This window comes from Lates calcarifer, linkage group LG9, assembly GCF_001640805.2.
Source record: "Lates calcarifer isolate ASB-BC8 linkage group LG9, TLL_Latcal_v3, whole genome shotgun sequence".
In the NCBI taxonomy this organism is placed as follows: domain Eukaryota; kingdom Metazoa; phylum Chordata; class Actinopteri; family Centropomidae; genus Lates; species Lates calcarifer.
In genome coordinates this window covers 14309251-14327469 of record NC_066841.1, presented here as the reverse complement: position 1 = coordinate 14327469, position 18219 = coordinate 14309251, and the positions used below count along the sequence as shown (strand labels likewise).

At 39.3% G+C, this 18219-nt stretch overlaps 2 protein-coding genes across 2 annotated transcripts; both read right to left on the bottom strand.

Moving 5' to 3' along the window:
• Window positions 1-501: 501 nt before the first annotated feature.
• klhl8 (kelch-like family member 8) lies at window positions 502-10255 on the bottom strand. The gene is given in 13 exon segments (XM_051072935.1): window positions 502-2291; window positions 3181-3382; window positions 4012-4171; window positions 4254-4422; window positions 4596-4707; window positions 5361-5504; window positions 5776-5911; window positions 5914-5964; window positions 6174-6494; window positions 6601-6766; window positions 7371-7432; window positions 7571-7790; window positions 10151-10255. Coding segments are annotated over 12 exon segments (1845 nt in total). The 5' UTR covers window positions 7769-7790; window positions 10151-10255; the 3' UTR covers window positions 502-2167.
• A 1617-nt stretch (window positions 10256-11872) lies between these two features.
• sdad1 (SDA1 domain containing 1) lies at window positions 11873-17302 on the bottom strand. Its single transcript, XM_051072933.1, has 22 exons — window positions 17098-17302; window positions 16902-17006; window positions 16713-16811; window positions 16475-16585; window positions 16121-16192; window positions 15900-16000; window positions 15741-15798; window positions 15567-15645; window positions 15350-15447; window positions 15175-15244; window positions 14957-15060; window positions 14579-14636; window positions 14419-14477; window positions 14259-14335; window positions 14007-14104; window positions 13809-13885; window positions 13389-13518; window positions 13160-13251; window positions 12883-13070; window positions 12684-12768; window positions 12212-12373; window positions 11873-12093 (listed from the first exon to the last, which is right to left on the bottom strand). Exons 1-22 carry the CDS (start codon window positions 17185-17187, stop codon window positions 12046-12048), a joined length of 2061 nt encoding a protein of 686 aa, XP_050928890.1. The 5' UTR covers window positions 17188-17302; the 3' UTR covers window positions 11873-12045.
• Between the last annotated feature and the right edge of the window lie 917 nt (window positions 17303-18219).

Sequence of the window (18219 nt, the reverse complement as noted above, 5' to 3'; positions counted from 1 at the left end):
TGAACATCAGAAACTCTCATGATATGTAAACAATCAGTGAAACAGTGTGGAACTTGCAAATCACACCTGACACAGTGAAAACCACAAAGTCCAGAAGACACAGTTTATAACAACCACATGTCAACTGTCAATAAACTTTATACAGCGAAGCCTCTGCCTCAAACTGTTACTTTTTAACTCAGTTTAACAGGTCATTACAAAACAATAAACATAAACGTGAAATCAGATTCTCATTTATACTAGGTTTATATTGCTCAGCGAGCTTGTACACTTCAAAATGGTAGGTGTATGGAAAAATTTCCACAAACTCTTAGGTTCAGAGCAGCCTGTGGTGTATGTTGATAGTGATCGTTCATAACTGAGAGTTAAATTTATAAAGGGGCATTATCACAAACTTGACTGCTGAAGGGATTTTTTTCTTTTAACCAGTTTATCTTCAGTTCTGACTGCAAGAAAAAAAAACATTATAAACTATTACAGAAAAAGGAGGAATCCCACCAGTTAACTTTACACTGAACTTTATTGTACCAATTTATACCAATACCATGGGAATAAAAAGCACAAGATGGAAGCGGTCAAGAGGAGGAAGAACAACACAAAATACAGTCAAGTTTACAAAAGACTCAGTATCTGGCTCATTTGCTAACAAAGTTGGAAACAACTTCAATTTGAGTAAAAATGATTGATAGTATTAATAATGGTTAAACACAAACTGTGCAGTAATATGTATACTTCTAGTATAAACCATATATAGCAGTTCTGTTTTAAAGTCATCATTCTGTCAACCTATTCTGAAAACAAACTGTCATTGGGAAAATTATTACATTTTTCTTAGATATGGCAGATATAGGCATTAGTGTTAAATAAACATCCTCAAACTCATAACATGAAATTCTCCATTTAGGACAAAAATATACTCAGACTTCATATCTATTCTAGGAAAATAGTGCACAGCAATGGATTAGATAGTGTAGTAAAGAATAATACCAAAGATACACCTATTTTATAATACAAAAATGTCCATATATTAAAATATAACAGAACCGTCTGTGGAGACAAACCTCAGCTGAATCTCATACACATCTCAAAACTCTCCGACTAGGATTATTGACAGTCCAGCTATCGTCAAACACAAATCTTAAATTTGAAAACCTGCCCCTGTCAGTTTGAACGCATCTCTACATAATAATGTAAACTGAAAAAGAACTGAAGAGGTGCCGTATTGCTCTGATCAGTCCTCCAACCTTCCTCTCTGAGGTCAAGGTGAAGGTGACTGACTCGCTTTTTTTGTGTTGGCACTCTGTAGCAGTTAAATTCCTTTTTTCCGTCACCTCCTAACCAGATACTGATTTGTCCCAATCTGCTTTAAATGATTGTTCAAACACAATTACAGGCAAACCACCAGCTGGAACTGCTCAGGTGTGAACCAGCTTACTGCAGCTGGAACTGCCATAACTGATGCTTTCACTTACCCTTGGAAAAGACCACAGGAATCTTAGAAATGTATTTGACATCTAAACCTGACAATGACTGATGAAAATGTTAGTGTTTAAATTTCACATGCTCCGCTGCAAACAAGGTGCTGAATCCAGTATGAATGTTTGACTGATTTGTCACATCTCTGCGGATAATGAAAACAACCCTCAGAGTAATCCAGAGACAATGCTTTCATACTGGCCCGCTGCACAACCCATTGTTCATTATGTGCACGTAAGTAGCACTAGTGAATCCAAGCTCACCTCTCATCCTCAAGAGGTTAGTATTAAATACAAGGCTCAGCTTCTATTTTCCCTTTAAAAAAAGTCAAAACCATGTCAAGGCGAGACAAAAGAAAATACAGTACAAAATACTACATCACTGATTGCAAATAACACCAGCACGAGTCAAGAATAATGTCTTGAATGTGTCATTTTTTTCTCAGAGAAGACTTCAGATTTGTCAGATGTGCACTTCAAGTACCTAAATCTCCCTAATATCCCTCAGTCACCAAGTGCAAACTGAAGATCAGCCTTAATCGGTTTGAGGCTGATGTTCAGACAGTGTCGACAGTAATAATGTTGCTGTGTCACTGTCTGTGTGTGCTTTGTGTTTGTGTGCTTGTGCAGTGATTGGATCTGATGGTGACCTGGCAGTCAGGCAGTCACCTGGTAGCAAAGTGGAGCGGTGGTCACATGCAGTTGACCACGTTGCTGGAGCCCTGTCCGACGTCCCTGATCTGGCTGACGTGAGACGAGCAGACGGCCACTCCGGCTCCGGCGCGGCAGTGGGACACTGAACCCACCAGCTCCCATCTGAGGAGCAAACAGATAGAAATCACAGCAACATTATAAGAGGATATAAGTACAGTCATAAACAATACTACAGTGTTTTAAACTAGGTCTGTAAATGCAGAGTTAAAATGAATTCTATTAAAGCAGGAGTAATTATTAAAGTATGTAACAGATTGAGGCCAAAACTTATCACACCTGAGTGAACAAGTTTAAAATGTGGGCTATGTTTGTGGTATCATTACATTTCCTCCACTTAACATTGTTCCCCTTGGCCACTGCAATATCTAATTATCACAAAGACACATATTTTAACTTTTTCATATATTTGCTGGTTAGAGGACAGGAACCAAATGCAAGGTGGCATTAACATTAGTTCTAAAATCACAGGCAAAACACTTAATACTGAAGAACTATGTACACCATCAGAAATGTGTTTTCAATTGAACAAATACAGGGAAGTTTGGTTCTATTTCAAAGGCACTTATACCTGTAAATAGTCGTGGTGCAAGATGTTTCCATTATATTACCATATTTTGTATTTTTGAATTGTTTTAATGTGTGTGAATGAATTGTTTATGTATATTTGGGTTTGCTAACTTGCTTGTCTCAAACTGCCCCCTGATTGACAAATTAAGTATTTTAATTGAACTGAACTGACTGTTAGTGTTAGTAATAGACAGCCAGTTTCTTTACAGCATCACATACATTTTCAGATATTCACAGATGTTGGAGGAGCAACGGGAAAAGAAGCAGGAACCTGATGCCTGGAACCCCCTATAGTTTGTCCTCATGGGCTTTCACCACAAAAGGTTCTTACTATGAAAAAGTGCTTTTTAATTATCGGACCTTGTACCTCGATCATCTTCAGAAACACATCACATTACACAGTCCTCAATCATCTCTTCCTCACCTGTTCATTCGAGGCTCAAAAGCCTCCACCGTGTTCAGGTAAATGTTCCCATTGTGGCCCCCGACTGCAAACACTCTTCCCATCACAGTTGCAACCCCGACTCCACCGCGTGGGGTGGTCAGCTCAGACACATACTCCCAGCGGTGCATTCGTGGGTCAAATCGCTCCACAGAGCTCAGGGGTGAGTTGTCGTCAAAACCACCTTTAGAAAATGATGGAAGACACACAAAAATGACTAGAAATGTAGACAACAGGTATCTTTGAGGATTTTGTGAAAAAAAAAAAATAGCTTAAGGGTATTCAAACAGGAAGGATTATTTTACTTCACATAGAATAATAAGAATACATGAGAAAAACAACCTTGCTCAGGTGTAACGACTGCCAACAGGCAGGCATGCGAGAGGAAGATTTCATGCGTCTATTTAAAGCCACAGTCATTCACTAGGCAAAATGCCACAACAGAAGTTTTAATGAATCTAGAATGACTCTTAAGATTCGAGTGGCATAATAAAAAATCTCATCCTTAAAGTTTGTAAATCAGTTACCAGAGACAGAACATGAACTTTTGTCTTTCACACATTTGTGTATGAAACTGTAATGTGCACTTACGATGTGATACACGTGTATCAAAAAATGCACCATGTACCAGGAAGAAACATCAATAAAATAATAATGACAGTGTTGAGTCAGTGTAATTTCAGTCACTGCAGTACAAGCGCGTGGACAAAATACATCTTAGAACTTCTGTGTATGACTACTACAAACATTACTGACTACAAAAGGAATTGGGAGTCAAACTGAGAATCTCATGTGTTTATTCATTCCTCTCACCCACTACATAGAGGCAGCCGTTAAGTTTGCTGACTCCATTCCCAGCCCGCCGCTGGCCCATCTCGCTGACCTCTGTCCATTTGTTGAGGTGAGGGTTAAATCTCTCCACACTTGACAGCGATGCCACGCCATCGTTACCTCCAACTGCGTACACAAAACTCTGGCGAGAAGAGGATGTAAAGCAGTGTAGATATCGTAGTGTACATCAGTTATAATTTACTGGCTTTCGTCTTCAGTCTTACCCCCAGTGCCACAGATCCCACTCCTCCCCTGGGTGTGTTCATCGGCGCCACAGCGCTCCAGCAGTCACTTTCGATGTCATAGCGCTCCACGTCGTTGAAGCAGGAGTTGTCATCCAGACCTCCAATAGCATAGATAGGACCACCAAGAGCTGCCAGGGCTATACCCCTCCTGACAAATACATACATCCTTGTTCAAAGCAGATACAGTCTGGAGAATGTTTTTCAAAATAAAAATTATTGGGTGTGAAAAGCACAGATTTGAAAAAGGTCACAATGGAAAGGGAATGTTGGCAAAAGGAAAAAAAAAAAAAATCACATTCAGCATATTGTGGTATCACGTACCTCTTTGTGTTCATCGAGGCTTTCATCATCCACTTGTTGGTGAGGGGATCAAACATCTCCATGTTGCCTAAGTGCTCATTACCGTCATGGCCCCCTACAGCATAAACTTTGCCTTGAAAAACAAACAATAAACAGATATGAAGTTGAGTCTTCATGATTGTGTGGACAGATCCATGATTACAAATGATCTATGGTTCTTAATATAGTGAGACCAAACTAATTCACATTTTTTGACTAGCACCAAGTAATATTTTTATGTGATACTAATACCATTCTGTCAGGTAGGATATACCCAGTCTGATTAAAATTTCCTACCTGGCAGAATGTGCTACCCTACTAATAACTACATTTACAGAAGTAGCAGTCCATTCTGATGGACATTTCTCACCTAACAATTTTAATTCTGCTGGAGGTAGAGGCCTCTGCTATAACATTTGCTATATATTTTTTTCAACTCACTAGCCCTCCATTTTAGCCTTTGATCGACATTTCTGCCTCTTAAAAAGGAAGGTGTTCCTTGCCAGTGTTGCCTAGTGCTTACTCATAGTGGGGACCTATGACCTGGTCTTTATGAAAAGTGCCTTGAGATAACTTTTGTTGTGATTCAGCGCTATATAAATAAAATTGACTTGACTCAGAATGTGTATATGATATAAAATCATTGTCATCATATTGCCTTGTGATTTTCATTTTCTAAACCCCACCACATCTTTCCATGCTCTGTCTTTCACTTCCTCTGGTGTTGTCATATATAACCCGTCCTACCTCCTACAGATATCACACCCACGTGACGCCGTCTGCTATTCATTTCAGGGCCAAAAAACCAGCTGTTCTTGGTGATGGAGTAGCATTCAATGCTGCGAAATGGGTCGCCTGAACCCCCCCGGCCACCCACGCAGAACAATACCCCTGAAGAAATGGTAAGAAAAAACAAAACGGATGGCACAGTGAGGGAACATACATTACACTTCCCACAGAACCACAGAATTAACTCAACATTTTAAAAAGATTAAAAAATATATGTGCTTATCTTATGATGATGGAACTGTTACAACACATAAACACCCAGGAAAACAAAGTAGTTGTGTTTTTTTAGAATAAGAGGAAAAAGTGCTGAATGTTGCTACAAATGCCATAAAATCAGTTACATATTCAAAATCACCACCATATAAGTGCTTACCTGCAGTGTGTTTCCGGGGTATGGTACGGCTTGAATACTCAAAGTCAGGCACCACCTTGTTGCTGAGATGGAGGTGGTAGTTCCTGGCTTCGTCCATCAGATCACGACAACTCAAGTTACCTTTGATCATTTCAGTCCTTTAGCCACTGTTCCAGTCAGGAACTCTACGGGGAGCAGGGGGAGGCGTACCTGAAGAAGAGACCAACATATATTGTACAAATGATGCCATAAAGCTGTGGATGTACTGTTTATGTAACACTTATGTCACATAGTTATATAGCTAAATGTTTGGTTAATGAGTAAAGCAGCAAACACACACCCAAAACATGTGGAGGACCAGCATCTGTAAATAAACATTCAGCCCAACCAAACCACACCCTCATTATCCACTCTCTAACCTGAGACATGATCTGGTCCAGCCAGGCCTCGTGGTGCTGTGGGTTCGCTTTCAGCCATTTCACCGCTGCATTGTACACCTGTGTCTCTGAGTGGATATTGAGCTCACTGGAGGATAATAATGTGCGCAAGTGCTGGGGAGACACACATGTGAAGTCCTCGCACTCCACTACTTCAGTGAAATGCTCGCAGGCGTAGCGGTCAGCCATGTCCATCAGGTCCACGCGATTGTGGCTCTCTGCAAAAGTACGAACTGCAAGGCAGTTGGTGGGGTGAAAGTGGGCCTTCATGTACTCACAGCAGGCTCTTGCCACCAACTCCACCTAATAGATTCAGGCAGTAACAAAAGCATTTTAGACATTCTCTCAGTGCATAACAAACTGAAATTCTATCAGACAAATGCTTGTTAAAATGTGTGTGTGTCTTTACCTGAAGGATGCAGGCAGCATAAAGCAGAGGCTGGACATTGTCCACAGTTAATGTGAGCTTGGAGGAGTAGGCAAAATGCACCAGGTCCTGGATGGCATCACCATCAAAGTCCTTGATCTCTATCAGTTCCTGCTTGGCCTCCGACATCTCTGACAGAAACATGGCCCTGAGGGAAGAAATATCCACTTAGATAAGAACAAGGTGAAATGCCTTCCACAAAATTTTGCATTCTGCAAGAGCACATCAAATATATACAAATATACTTTGTCCTGAAGTCTTTAAAAGACTACTCTACAGTTAATACTTAAGCCAACAGTCATATTTTGTCATTTTACACTTCCATTATGCAATAATATTTTTTCTTAAGAGCTTAAGTTCAGAGGATTGTGTAAGCCTATCTCATGTGACATATTTTTCCCGATATGTTGATATACAAGAGGGAACATATGCCCTGTTTCCATCTGAGCATTTTTATGTAAGTGAGCTTAACTGAAATGACAAAATCTGGTCTTTTTTCATGATACTGGAAGCTTATGTTCAGGCTCAGGACAGTTTACAGACAGTTTTTGTGCTTTAATTTCAGTGTGTTTAGTCAGAGCAAAAAGCATATCTGGTATGCACTATTTGGCATTAAGAAAACACAGGTATAAAATAACTGGTTCAAATAAGTCATTGTGAAGATTCAGTGTCCACTAGTAGGAAGAAATCTCTGTACTGCACTGAAAATTGATTTTATATATAATACACTGTATATATATTATGGAACATACCTGAAGTAAGGGATAACGCAAGCCAGCACTAGCTTGTGACATGGTATCAACCTACTGCCAACCTAAAAACATAAAATCCATGAGATATTCCTTACAAAATCACATCTTGACATTATTGAAAAAACATGACGGATGATCAGTCGTGCCAAAAATATAGGACAAACAAATCTTTTTGCTTGAGTCCAGACAGAGTGACCTACCTTGAGCGTGACGTCACAGAGCTCACCCACTTCGTAGAAGTGCCTGAGGGAGTTATGGAAGTCCTTCCAAGCCTCGTGAGCCTCGAAGACAAAGGAGCCATCTGGCTCGCAGTCTGCTTTTGATGCCCTGTTTCCAGGCCGCTTCTCTTTGGACTTCAGCTGCTTGGCATGGTCTGGCACCACATCCCCTGGTGCCATAGCTGGCTACAGGAAACAACACCTACAAGAGTGATGAGAGCGCTGAGGCATTTGAACACCTGGTAAAGACTATGTCAGGTAGGGGTAAACAACAAATAAGTAATAACTAAAAATGATAAATCATATGTAAAAATGGTTACACTCCAGTTCATCCAACAACAAATTAATCAGTAACAGAAATACTCCTTAGTAGCAGTGCTCTTTGATCAAGCGTTATTATGTGTAGAGGTTGGTAACAACAGTACTGAATAATAAGCAGGCCAAATTTTATCTGCCAGTGTGTGAGAATAACTCACATTCTGAAACAGAAACATTGCTCGGTGCAAAATGACATTCTACAGGCTTAAATGGAGGAAAGAAAAGGACAATTGGTGGTGGGGGGATACTGCCTGCCAGCTGAGCAAGTTTGGTGAGTATTCCTCCCCCTTTCAGTGTCACTTCCCCTTTACTCACTTAGCAAAGACAGGAGGCAAACGGGGAAAAAACCAAATGAAACAGGACGCGCAGATTCCTCTAAGATAACATGGCACGCTACTCAGATAAAGCAGCACAATCAAACCAGTAAAAATTCCTACCTATTGCTGAGTCTGATGAAAAATCTCCACAGTTGTTAAGTCTCTAGTTGAGAGCTGAGGAACTGAGAGCAGACAGCCAGAGGCCAAAGCTCCACCCACACCTTACAGATGATGCACTGTCTCTGTTTTAAGCTGTGCCTCTGAAACTGAATAGACTCTGTGTATCGCCCCCTCATCACTAGTCCTCTCAACTATAAGAGCAGAAAACATCAAGTCCCATCATATGCACTGTTGATCATAAGGCTCTTTCCACTTCTGTACTACTCTGTGGGCTTGTCAATAGATTTTGTCTTTGAGACCGTTTCCTCTGTCAACACATGTAGAGATTTAGTAGTATTCAGCTTCTCTTCAAAGATGGACTCAGGATCAGTTGAAACACTTTATGGCCTTCAAACCTATGATTTATTATTTATGAGGAGTAAGTAGAGTGAGATAGTCAATAATTTAACAACAGAGATGTACTGCACAACTACTCCACTGAGCACAAAATGAAAAACAATAACAGCAACCTCTTCAAATCCGTGCAACATTTTTCTTTGCATCTGTGTGTTTCCACCATACAAAAGGGACTTCCCACTAGACAACCAGCATGCCGCATTAAGCACAAGAGGTAAACAGAAGACGAGTATGCACTCACATGAACCCACTGTTGTCATGTCATACTACTTCACCCACTTCCAAAGGGACACAGCAGCTAATACTGTGCTTCCATGGTTTGTCCTTTGGTCAGGGCAATGTGACAGGAGAGTCGATTACCCAGCTAATGAGCTTGCTTCCTGTGCACACTGAATTACTGTATTTCCTGCACCACATTTTAGACTGTGAGGGTGAGGCAGCTTGGGGAAATGAGAGACAAATGTCAATGAGACTATTTGTTATTTCACCGTTAGAATAACAATGTACTGAGGTTTTACATGTCTCACACACGCACTTTGTACTATCTGATCTTTCATAACCACTTGTTTATCAAATCACACAGGCCACTCACTGGATTGTTCTGCTCCTCTGTTTACTGTCTGAAATTATGCAAGCCCTTTGATTTACCTCAACTGAATTGTGCTATAGAAATTTATTTTGGTTTTTGATTGGATAGTAGTCCTAACTTATCAAACTAGCCCCTATAGTCATACCATGTGCCAAACATTTAATTTTCTCAAGTGTATAAGTATGCAAGCTACTTATACTTGGACATACCAAAAATATGCACCATAAAGACCTTAGTATGTAATAACGAGGCTTTAAAAGCTACTCCTGGAAACTGAAGAAGATGTAAGGTACTTAAGATACCAGCTATACTACAAATATTGCACATAGCTGTTTGCTGGAAACGATAGATGTCATCTGAGGTTATTTTTGACATGTCGATTCTTTCTGTGTACAATACTTAAAATCAGTTATTTCAGCTGGTCGGTACATAATCTCGATGTAACACACCAAACATGCAACCACACGTCAACAGTTTGTGAGGCAAAACGAGCTTAGTTATCAAGCGGATGTGGTTGGGAATAAATGAAATGTTAACGTTAACAAATTCAGTGTTGATAAAGCTCGTTTATCTCTTAGACACCAAAAAAAAAATACCTCTAATGAACATGATGAATCTAACTAACTACCTTAAGAGTGATGGTTCGCTTGCTAGCTAACAGCAGCTATCAGGCAGACTAGCATCCAGCTAACATTAACTAGCAGAGAACGGACCCGAATTTAGCCATGAATTTAGCAACAAACACTAAACACAGAATGATACAAATGACTATAAAGCTTTGGATAATCGCAGTGTTAAGTGAAATGAGTTTAATTCAGGTACCTCATGTCGCAGCGAGAATTAAGATGCCGGCTTCATTGAGTGGAATGTTTGGCATTAGCACGTTTGTTGTGATTCCAGGTGCTTCATGGGTAGTGTGGTTTTAAAGCATTACCTGACCTGCAGCTGAAAGAATAAAATACAGTGAAAAACAAAAACAGCTTAAGTTACTTTATCATTTACCAGGATTTTACACAGAAAATACTGAAGAGCTTACAAAATATGATGCATAGTTAAATTACCCCAAAATATATAGAGATTAAATAATTAGTTGAATAATCAATTGGTCAATCAACAGAAAATATAGTATTTTAATAACTCATTAATGAAGTTAAGGGAAACTGCCAAACATTTCATGATTCAAGCCTCTGAAAACTGAGGATTTGCTGCTTTTTCTTGTCTTAAATTTGATAATCTGAATAAATTTTGAGGTTTGACTGATGGTCAGACAGAGAAAGCAAACAATTCATTAATCAAGAGAATCATTTGTAATTAAATAGCCATAGTCCCAAGCCTTCTATGAAATAATTGTAAATCCACCTCAACCAAGTGCAACAGTTTCTTATATGTACATACATCAGTAATAATAATATTCTAACATATAATAGTATAATGGTCACAGTGAGTACTTTTACTTGATATTTTAAGTGCATTTTCCAGATTATACATACATACTTCTACTGCAGGACTGTTGTTTGTGATGGAGTACTTTTACAGTGTGGTATTAGTACTTTTACTTAGGGAAAGGATCAAACTACTTCCTCCACTGCTGGTTATGAAGAGTTTAGGGAACCTATTTACTATGTTATTACTTCCCCAACGCAAAGCAAAAATAAATGATCAACAGACACCTGTCTCTTCTCTCAAAGTTGATACGCATATCACTTGAGAGTTTAACTGTAACAGATTAAATGTTCTGAAACACCAGCACAAAGTCTGCACAGTTACAAACTCTGTTATTTAACCAAATACATAAAAAATAGTGTCACATTCTTCACTTGACATACATGACTGTATGACTTGAACACAGGTTTTGGTAAATAACGTTAACATGTTCAAAATAAGGCACTAAACAAGACAGTAATGTGCAAAGTAAGGAAATGTTAGACTGTAATTACAATTGTTATGTAACTATATTGGCCAATAAAGTCTAACCTAAAATTATACATTAACAACACCTTACATCCTGATTGAGGTCTTTTTACTGTATATCAGTGCTATGTCTGCATATTTCTGCTGTACCTTTCAAACACAGAGGAGAAATATTGAAATGAAGTCATTATATATTATGTAATGACTTGATTATATATGTATACATCAAGATGATCTCCATCATCAATGTACCCACAAAATACAAGGTCCAAGTCAATGAATGCAAAACACAGACACTGGAGATATCACAATTTGCTAAAAACTCAACTGCAGTGAGTGTAAATCTTACCACCACTGTGTTATATATATGCAAGTAGATTATATGCTGAATTTTAACCAAAGCTGTTTCATGTGCTGCTTATGAGGAGTGTGTAAAGCTGTCCAAAATTATACCCAGATACATACATTATAATTATACAGGTACATAATCTTTTGTTAACTTTATATGAGACCAGTTGGAGGCCATTTATTGATTGGAAAGAGAGCAAGTTTTAGTAGAAAAGACTGAGAGTTGCAGCATAAACAGAACCAAACACAACAACAAGACTTATCTATAAAATCACACTCACACAATTATCAAGGACGATTTATTTCACAGCAGTGTAAATCTCTGCAGTTCATTCACTGAAAATAATACATTAATAAGCTAACAAAGTTTTACAGGCCATTTGAAGGATGTATAATATTATTTGACATAGTCAAAGATCACTTTTGTTATTGGACGACCAGCATTATCTCCACGTGCCCTACTTGTGCTGCTTCCTCTTTTTAAGGAGTGCATCTCGTAGAGCGAGCTGGGTAAAAAACACAAAAAACATATTTTTAGTTGAAATTCAAAGACTGTTTCATCCTCCTCCATAGTCAAAGACAGTAGCTTATTCTGACACATATGTTCAGATAGGTATGAGTTACCTGTTTCTCTCTGAAGGAGCGTTTGCCCTTGGTCCTCACATTCTGACTGTGTCTCATCATCATGAAGTTCTTCTTCCTCCTCTTCTCCTTATTGCTGGTGCTGGCATGTGGGTTCAGCTTGGTTCGCTTCTTGACAAACTCCTTCCGGTCAGTCCGCCCCGCCTGGAAAATCAAATGCCATTATTAGACCTGAAACGATTAGTCGATTAACCACACGATTAATCAACTAACTACTGTAATGATCAAGAAACAAAAAAAGAAAATTAGTGTAATGAATTTCTTGGGGTTTTGGAATGTTGGTCAGACAAAACAAGTCATGTGAATGTGTCATATGGGCTTTTAGCAATATATTATTTGCATTTGCATTTTTGCAACTGCATTCTCCTGTTTTATAGACTAAGGAAATATCATCAGGCTGACAGGTAAACCCGGGAATACTTTAAATCACACTCCAGTTAGTGCAGAGTTTTACCATTGCTGTTGCCAGGCGTGTTTCCTTGTCTGCTTTTGGTTTCTTATGCAGTTTCTCAATATTCCTCAAGGTCAGCAGCTCCCCTCTGAAAGATTGGAAAAAAAACATTAAAACCTCAGTATAATTATCTATCAAACTAAAGGTTACAGTGATTACTCTTATTCCTTTAACTCAGAGTTCAAATATCTTTCTTTGTCACCTGTCACCCTCGTCGTCACTGTCCACGTTTTTCCTCTTCTGGCCCTTGCCTGGCGCAGCGTTGACCTCCTTGGCCATCTGGACCAGACGGATCTTCTTAAAGTCATCCTGAGTGAGGAGCCTGCTGCCGCTGACCGCCGCTGCTTTGGCTTTTCTCTCCTCAACTGGCATGTTCTGAAGCTTCTCCGCCTTACACAACCACACACACAAAAAAAAAAAAAGTTACAGCGCATGTTTATCCCTCATCAGTTTGTCACAGTGTGCATTTTTTCGCTCACCACTTCTCCCGTGTCTTCGTCAGACGAGTGGTGGACGTCCACCCACTCCCCGTCTTCATCGTCGTCGCTTATGCTGGCACTCTCCCAGCCATCTGTTGTACAATATGAAAAGTCATCTATCAGCTCTATACACACATACAGCACAGTATGAAAACAGATTGTGTTCTGCAGTTCAAATCAAGCAAACGAAATCCAATCTTGTGGATTCAGTAATCACATAGCTGCTGACCTTCATCCTCCTCTCCCTCTTTGTTCTCCTCCTCCACCTCCAGGACCTCAGCTCCAGGGATATAGTCTTTAGCTTCAAGCTCTCCGTAGTCTTTGATCTTGGCCTCTGCGGACGCCTCTGTGGGTCTCCCCTGGACAACAAGAAACATGGTTTTACAATTACAGAGATGAGGTTTGTCACTGTTAGAGTTTGGGGTCTATTCACAGCATTCTCCTCTGATGCAGGTAAGAAAAAAAAAGATAGCTTACTAAAGCAAATTTTTCCAATAGACACAATATATTATTATATATTAAGCACATTCAGGAATTCTGTCTAAAATCATTCTTTTTGACTTGTATGTGAAGTAACTGTCTTTTCTTTTCACATTTCTATTTTTTTCTTTCTTTCTTTTTTTTTTTTGGTCAAGTTGAGTGAGCTCACCCTGTCCTTCTTGTGCAGCATCTGTGGATTAAGACTCCTGAACAGCTGGATCAGTCCCCTGGCAGCCATCATCACATCTGAGGCAAATACAGACACAATCATGTTGTGTGAGAGTGAATGCAACATTCACATATCTTAAACTGCTGCATTCACAAACAGAAGCATGAGTGCAAGGAAAACAGACAGGCGGTCACTCACTCTTGTCTTTGTGGGTCTTGTACTGAGCCAGGTCCTGCAGTAGGTCTTCATTGATGGCGAGCGGACAGCGGGCTGTCACCTCCTTGATGGCATTAATACTAAGGCGGGAGAAGAGGAAAGCTTTCATACAAAATGAATAAGTAATACTGAACATGGTAGCTACAAGTGTATTTTTGGTTTACTTTTCTCTATTATATTATATTATCAACCTTGGATGAGTGTAACCAGATAGGAGTCATGGCGGCCACTCACCCCACAGTCATGACTTCCCCAGAGTTTCTGTCTGTCACAAAGTTATTTGCGATGGTCATGATCACGGGTTCGATGATCTGCACGAGTGGGAATGAGCAGCGTTAACAGTGTTGGAGTGAAATCTGTGTGTTGCTGAACAAGTGTGTAAATCCTAATGTACCTCGGGGGGGACGAGCTGGTGGGAGGCCTGGGCGGCACACAGGAGAATCTTTGTCACCTCTACAGAGAAAACAAATGGTTTTAAATGTGTCATCAGCACAAGTCAAAAAAAACTTTCATTTACATAGTCTATGGTTGTTGTTTTTTTTGTTTTTTTTTACCTCTTTGATGGGGCTGAAGAAACCTCTGGATGAAGGGATAAAAATTGAAGAGGAAGAGCTGCAGAGAGAGAACACTAAGTATTACACTACTAGATTTCATTCACACCTCATTTATGCTCCCATCAAATATATACCCACAACCCAGGCATGCATAACTACATCCATATCTGTTGGATGTTAACAATGCAAGCAACCAAAAAAGTGACAATGTCTAGTCAATTTGATATATCACTATGAAGCTGAAATAAATGCAGTAAAGTGAAATAGCCTGCCTAACAATTAGTATTTAAAGCAGTGCTAGATAGAAGCACAAACCTGTTGATCTGTTCTGAATTGAACTTATATTTACAGTCACCAGCATGTGCAGTAATCACTGACCTCATGGATTCCAACCAGTCTGGATATGAGCTCCATCATCATGATCTTCACCTCAAAGCGCTCTTTAGAGTCTTCCAACTGCTTCAAAAGTTTCTCAGAGAAATCTTTAGGAAAAAAAAAAGATATTTAACAGATTACAGTTCTGTAAATTGTGGTACAAATGACCTGCAGACGAATTCTTTGTGTGGTGTTGTATAGAGAGGACAGGTGAGCCTAACCTTGAGGATCATGAATTAAGTGTATAGCAGAAAAGTTGAACACCTCCGCTTTCTTCTTTTTCTTGTGTTTCTGCCCAGAGAGCACAGGAGTATAGAGATTTAAAACAGTGAACTCGGTTTATTTGAACAGAAATGTGACAAAACAAGTCATGTGTAGTAGATACAACTGTGGTACCCTGAGGACTTTCATTGCTTTTTCCAACTTCTTCTTGTTTTTGGAAGTTTTCTTGCCTGTGGAGTATCTCACCATCAGGTCTCGGGCTGACGGTGCCTCTGTCTGCAAGACAAGACTGATTCTTATCAAAAGACACATGCCTCAGCTTAAAAATCACCATCTTTTAGACTGATGCAAGCACACAATCCTTTCTCTCTAACCGCTGTATCCGTGGTACTTGCCTCTGACTCTGAATCGCTCTCATTCTTTTCATCTTCATCTTTGCCCAGGAAGAATTTAAGACCCGCAACAAGGATCTAAAGGAAGGGGGGATGCAGGTGAATATGTATAGCTTCCTCCATTCATTCAGTACAGTGAGCAAAGTATTGCTGTAAAAGTGAAAAAGACATACCTTTGTCACCTTGGAGAAGCATGTCGTTGTAATGACATTAACTGTTTTGGCATCATTCCTGCTGGCACAAACAAAAAGACGATCAGGTCAAAGAAATGATGACAACAACCTCCTGACCTCTTCAATATCTTATTTCAGTCTATAAATCCTGACACTCACCATATGTTTCTTTTGTACAGCTCCACCATCACATCTAAAGAGATCTTTGCTGCGATGGGATTACTGTCTCTCAGCATGGTGTACATGAAGTTCTGTAACGTCTGAAAACACACAAGATGCGTAACTTAGAGGGTGAGTGGTGGCCTTTTTAAGCTGCTGTATCACATAGTATTAGTCAGGCACACACTAGGTACGTACAGCATGTGTGTATGTGTACTTACTGTGTTGACCTTGTTGTTTTTGTGCTTGGCATTTATGTTTTTGATGTCAGCAACGATGTGTGTGTACAGCGTCTGATAAGCGAGGAAGAAACAAAAAAAATCAGAAACATAACAGAAGAATGTCAACAACTAAACACATGTATTAATAAGAATTCTGAATTCTTTTGAGGTCCCTCCGTCAAAGGATTTATATTAATACACCAAAAAAAAATCTTAAAACTATGAAAAATCTAATGAACCATTCCAAAGTTTTTGTTTGGCAGAAACTTTTACTATCTTAAATCTACATGACTGATGGAGCAGTGGAGAGGAGGCATTTTCTGCTGTAGCTGTTTGAGGACTGGGTGCTCTAACCTTCCTCAGCAGCTTGTCGTGACATCGCAGCAGCTCAAAGAAGAGCTCCAGGAGGCCGGTGGGGTCGATTAGATCTTTATTCCTCAGAAGAATCAGCGCTTTGCAGAAGGTCTGACAAAGACATGAGGAACACACACACACACATAAATAAACATTACAATGCGGTTTTAGCAGGCCATTTACATAAATGACAATAAGCCCCAATATGAATGTAGTGGTAAGTCACACATTTTCTTACCATTCTTAAGTCTGGCTCGAGGACTGTGTGGTGACTGAGTAATAACTCAGACAGCTCTTGGGGGAAGGTGGACAGATGCTGTATGTAGCAGTGACCGACCTGAGGAACAACAAGAGTTCATTAGCCTCTCTGTATTACTGATCAGCATGACACAGGCTCACTGGATACAGACTTTAATGCACAAGTTACCTGAGCAAGAAACATGACAAGGTCTGCCAGCTCCTTGTTGGGCTTGTCCGGCTGCAGTCTGAAGATCTGCACATTGGACTGGTAGTGTCGGTACTGCTGTAGAAACTGTTGCAGACACAGGAACAGTGTGTGTTGACAATTCTGGACGAGTCTGTAAGCTAATAATTTTAGCAACCACGAAGCTAACAACACTTACCTCCTCTACGTACGACTGCGGGTCTCTTTTTATTAGATTCTGCAGCTGTGGCAGATTGTTCGGCAGTTTGTTGTTCTGTCGTCCGGACATGGTTCAGGATGATTTTGTGAATATGTTGTGGAAAATATATTGAAAAACGGCACTTTTTTACAAGGCAAGCGTGGCCAGTGTGTAGGCTGCCATTTAATTGGCAGCAGGAAGTGGATGCGTCACATCCGCTTGAATTAAAGGGGACTTGTACTTTTTTTTTTTTTTTTAAACTTCTTTACCGCAGAGTTTGGTTGCATGAATTATCGAAACTTACTCTAGCAGCACTTGTTTTTACTTTTTCTGTAACAGTAGTTTTGCATTTGCCACCTTGGTCCACATTATTAGACACAGATGTAGCTTTGTCCCTGTTCATAACTGCGTTTTCAGCATAGGTTGACTTATCCTGCTTGTTAAAGATTAAAGATTAAAGATAGACTTTATTTATCCCACTTGTGGGAAATTCACGTTACAGCAGCAAGAAACAAGGGTGACCAAAATAGAAAAATAAAAATATAAAATATAATATAAGAAAGGCACAGAAGTAACAAAGTTAAAGTGCAGCAATCAGCATTAAAAAAAAAGAAAAGAATAAAACTGATTTCTGCTGCCATATCATGGTAAGAGTAAATACTTCTAGTCCTACTGGTGCTTTCTGCTCATTTTCAGTTTACTTTGAGGAAAACTATTGTCTTTAATTTGAGGCAAAATGTTAATATCAGTCAAATTAGTCATGATTAACAGTAATTTTACAGTGTATATACAGCAGTGTAAAGAAAGCTTGTCCAGTTAAAGTGAAGATGTTAGCAAATAAAACTAAAGCATATCATTTTTTGTTGGAGTTTTGTCAACTTTTAACCTCAATATTCCTGTTTTTAGGTAGATAGTTGAAGCAGGACACAGAGTTCTGTGGTTTATTTAAGTAAAAAAAAAAAAAAAAAAAAAAAAACAATTGGCAAAATGTACTTAAAGTATCAAAAATAAAAGCATAAGTACTTTTTCTAGTCAGTAACATGCAGAATGACCCCATTCAGAGTGTTATAATATATATTATTGGAAAATTATTATTACTGACGTATTAACATAGCAGTTTAC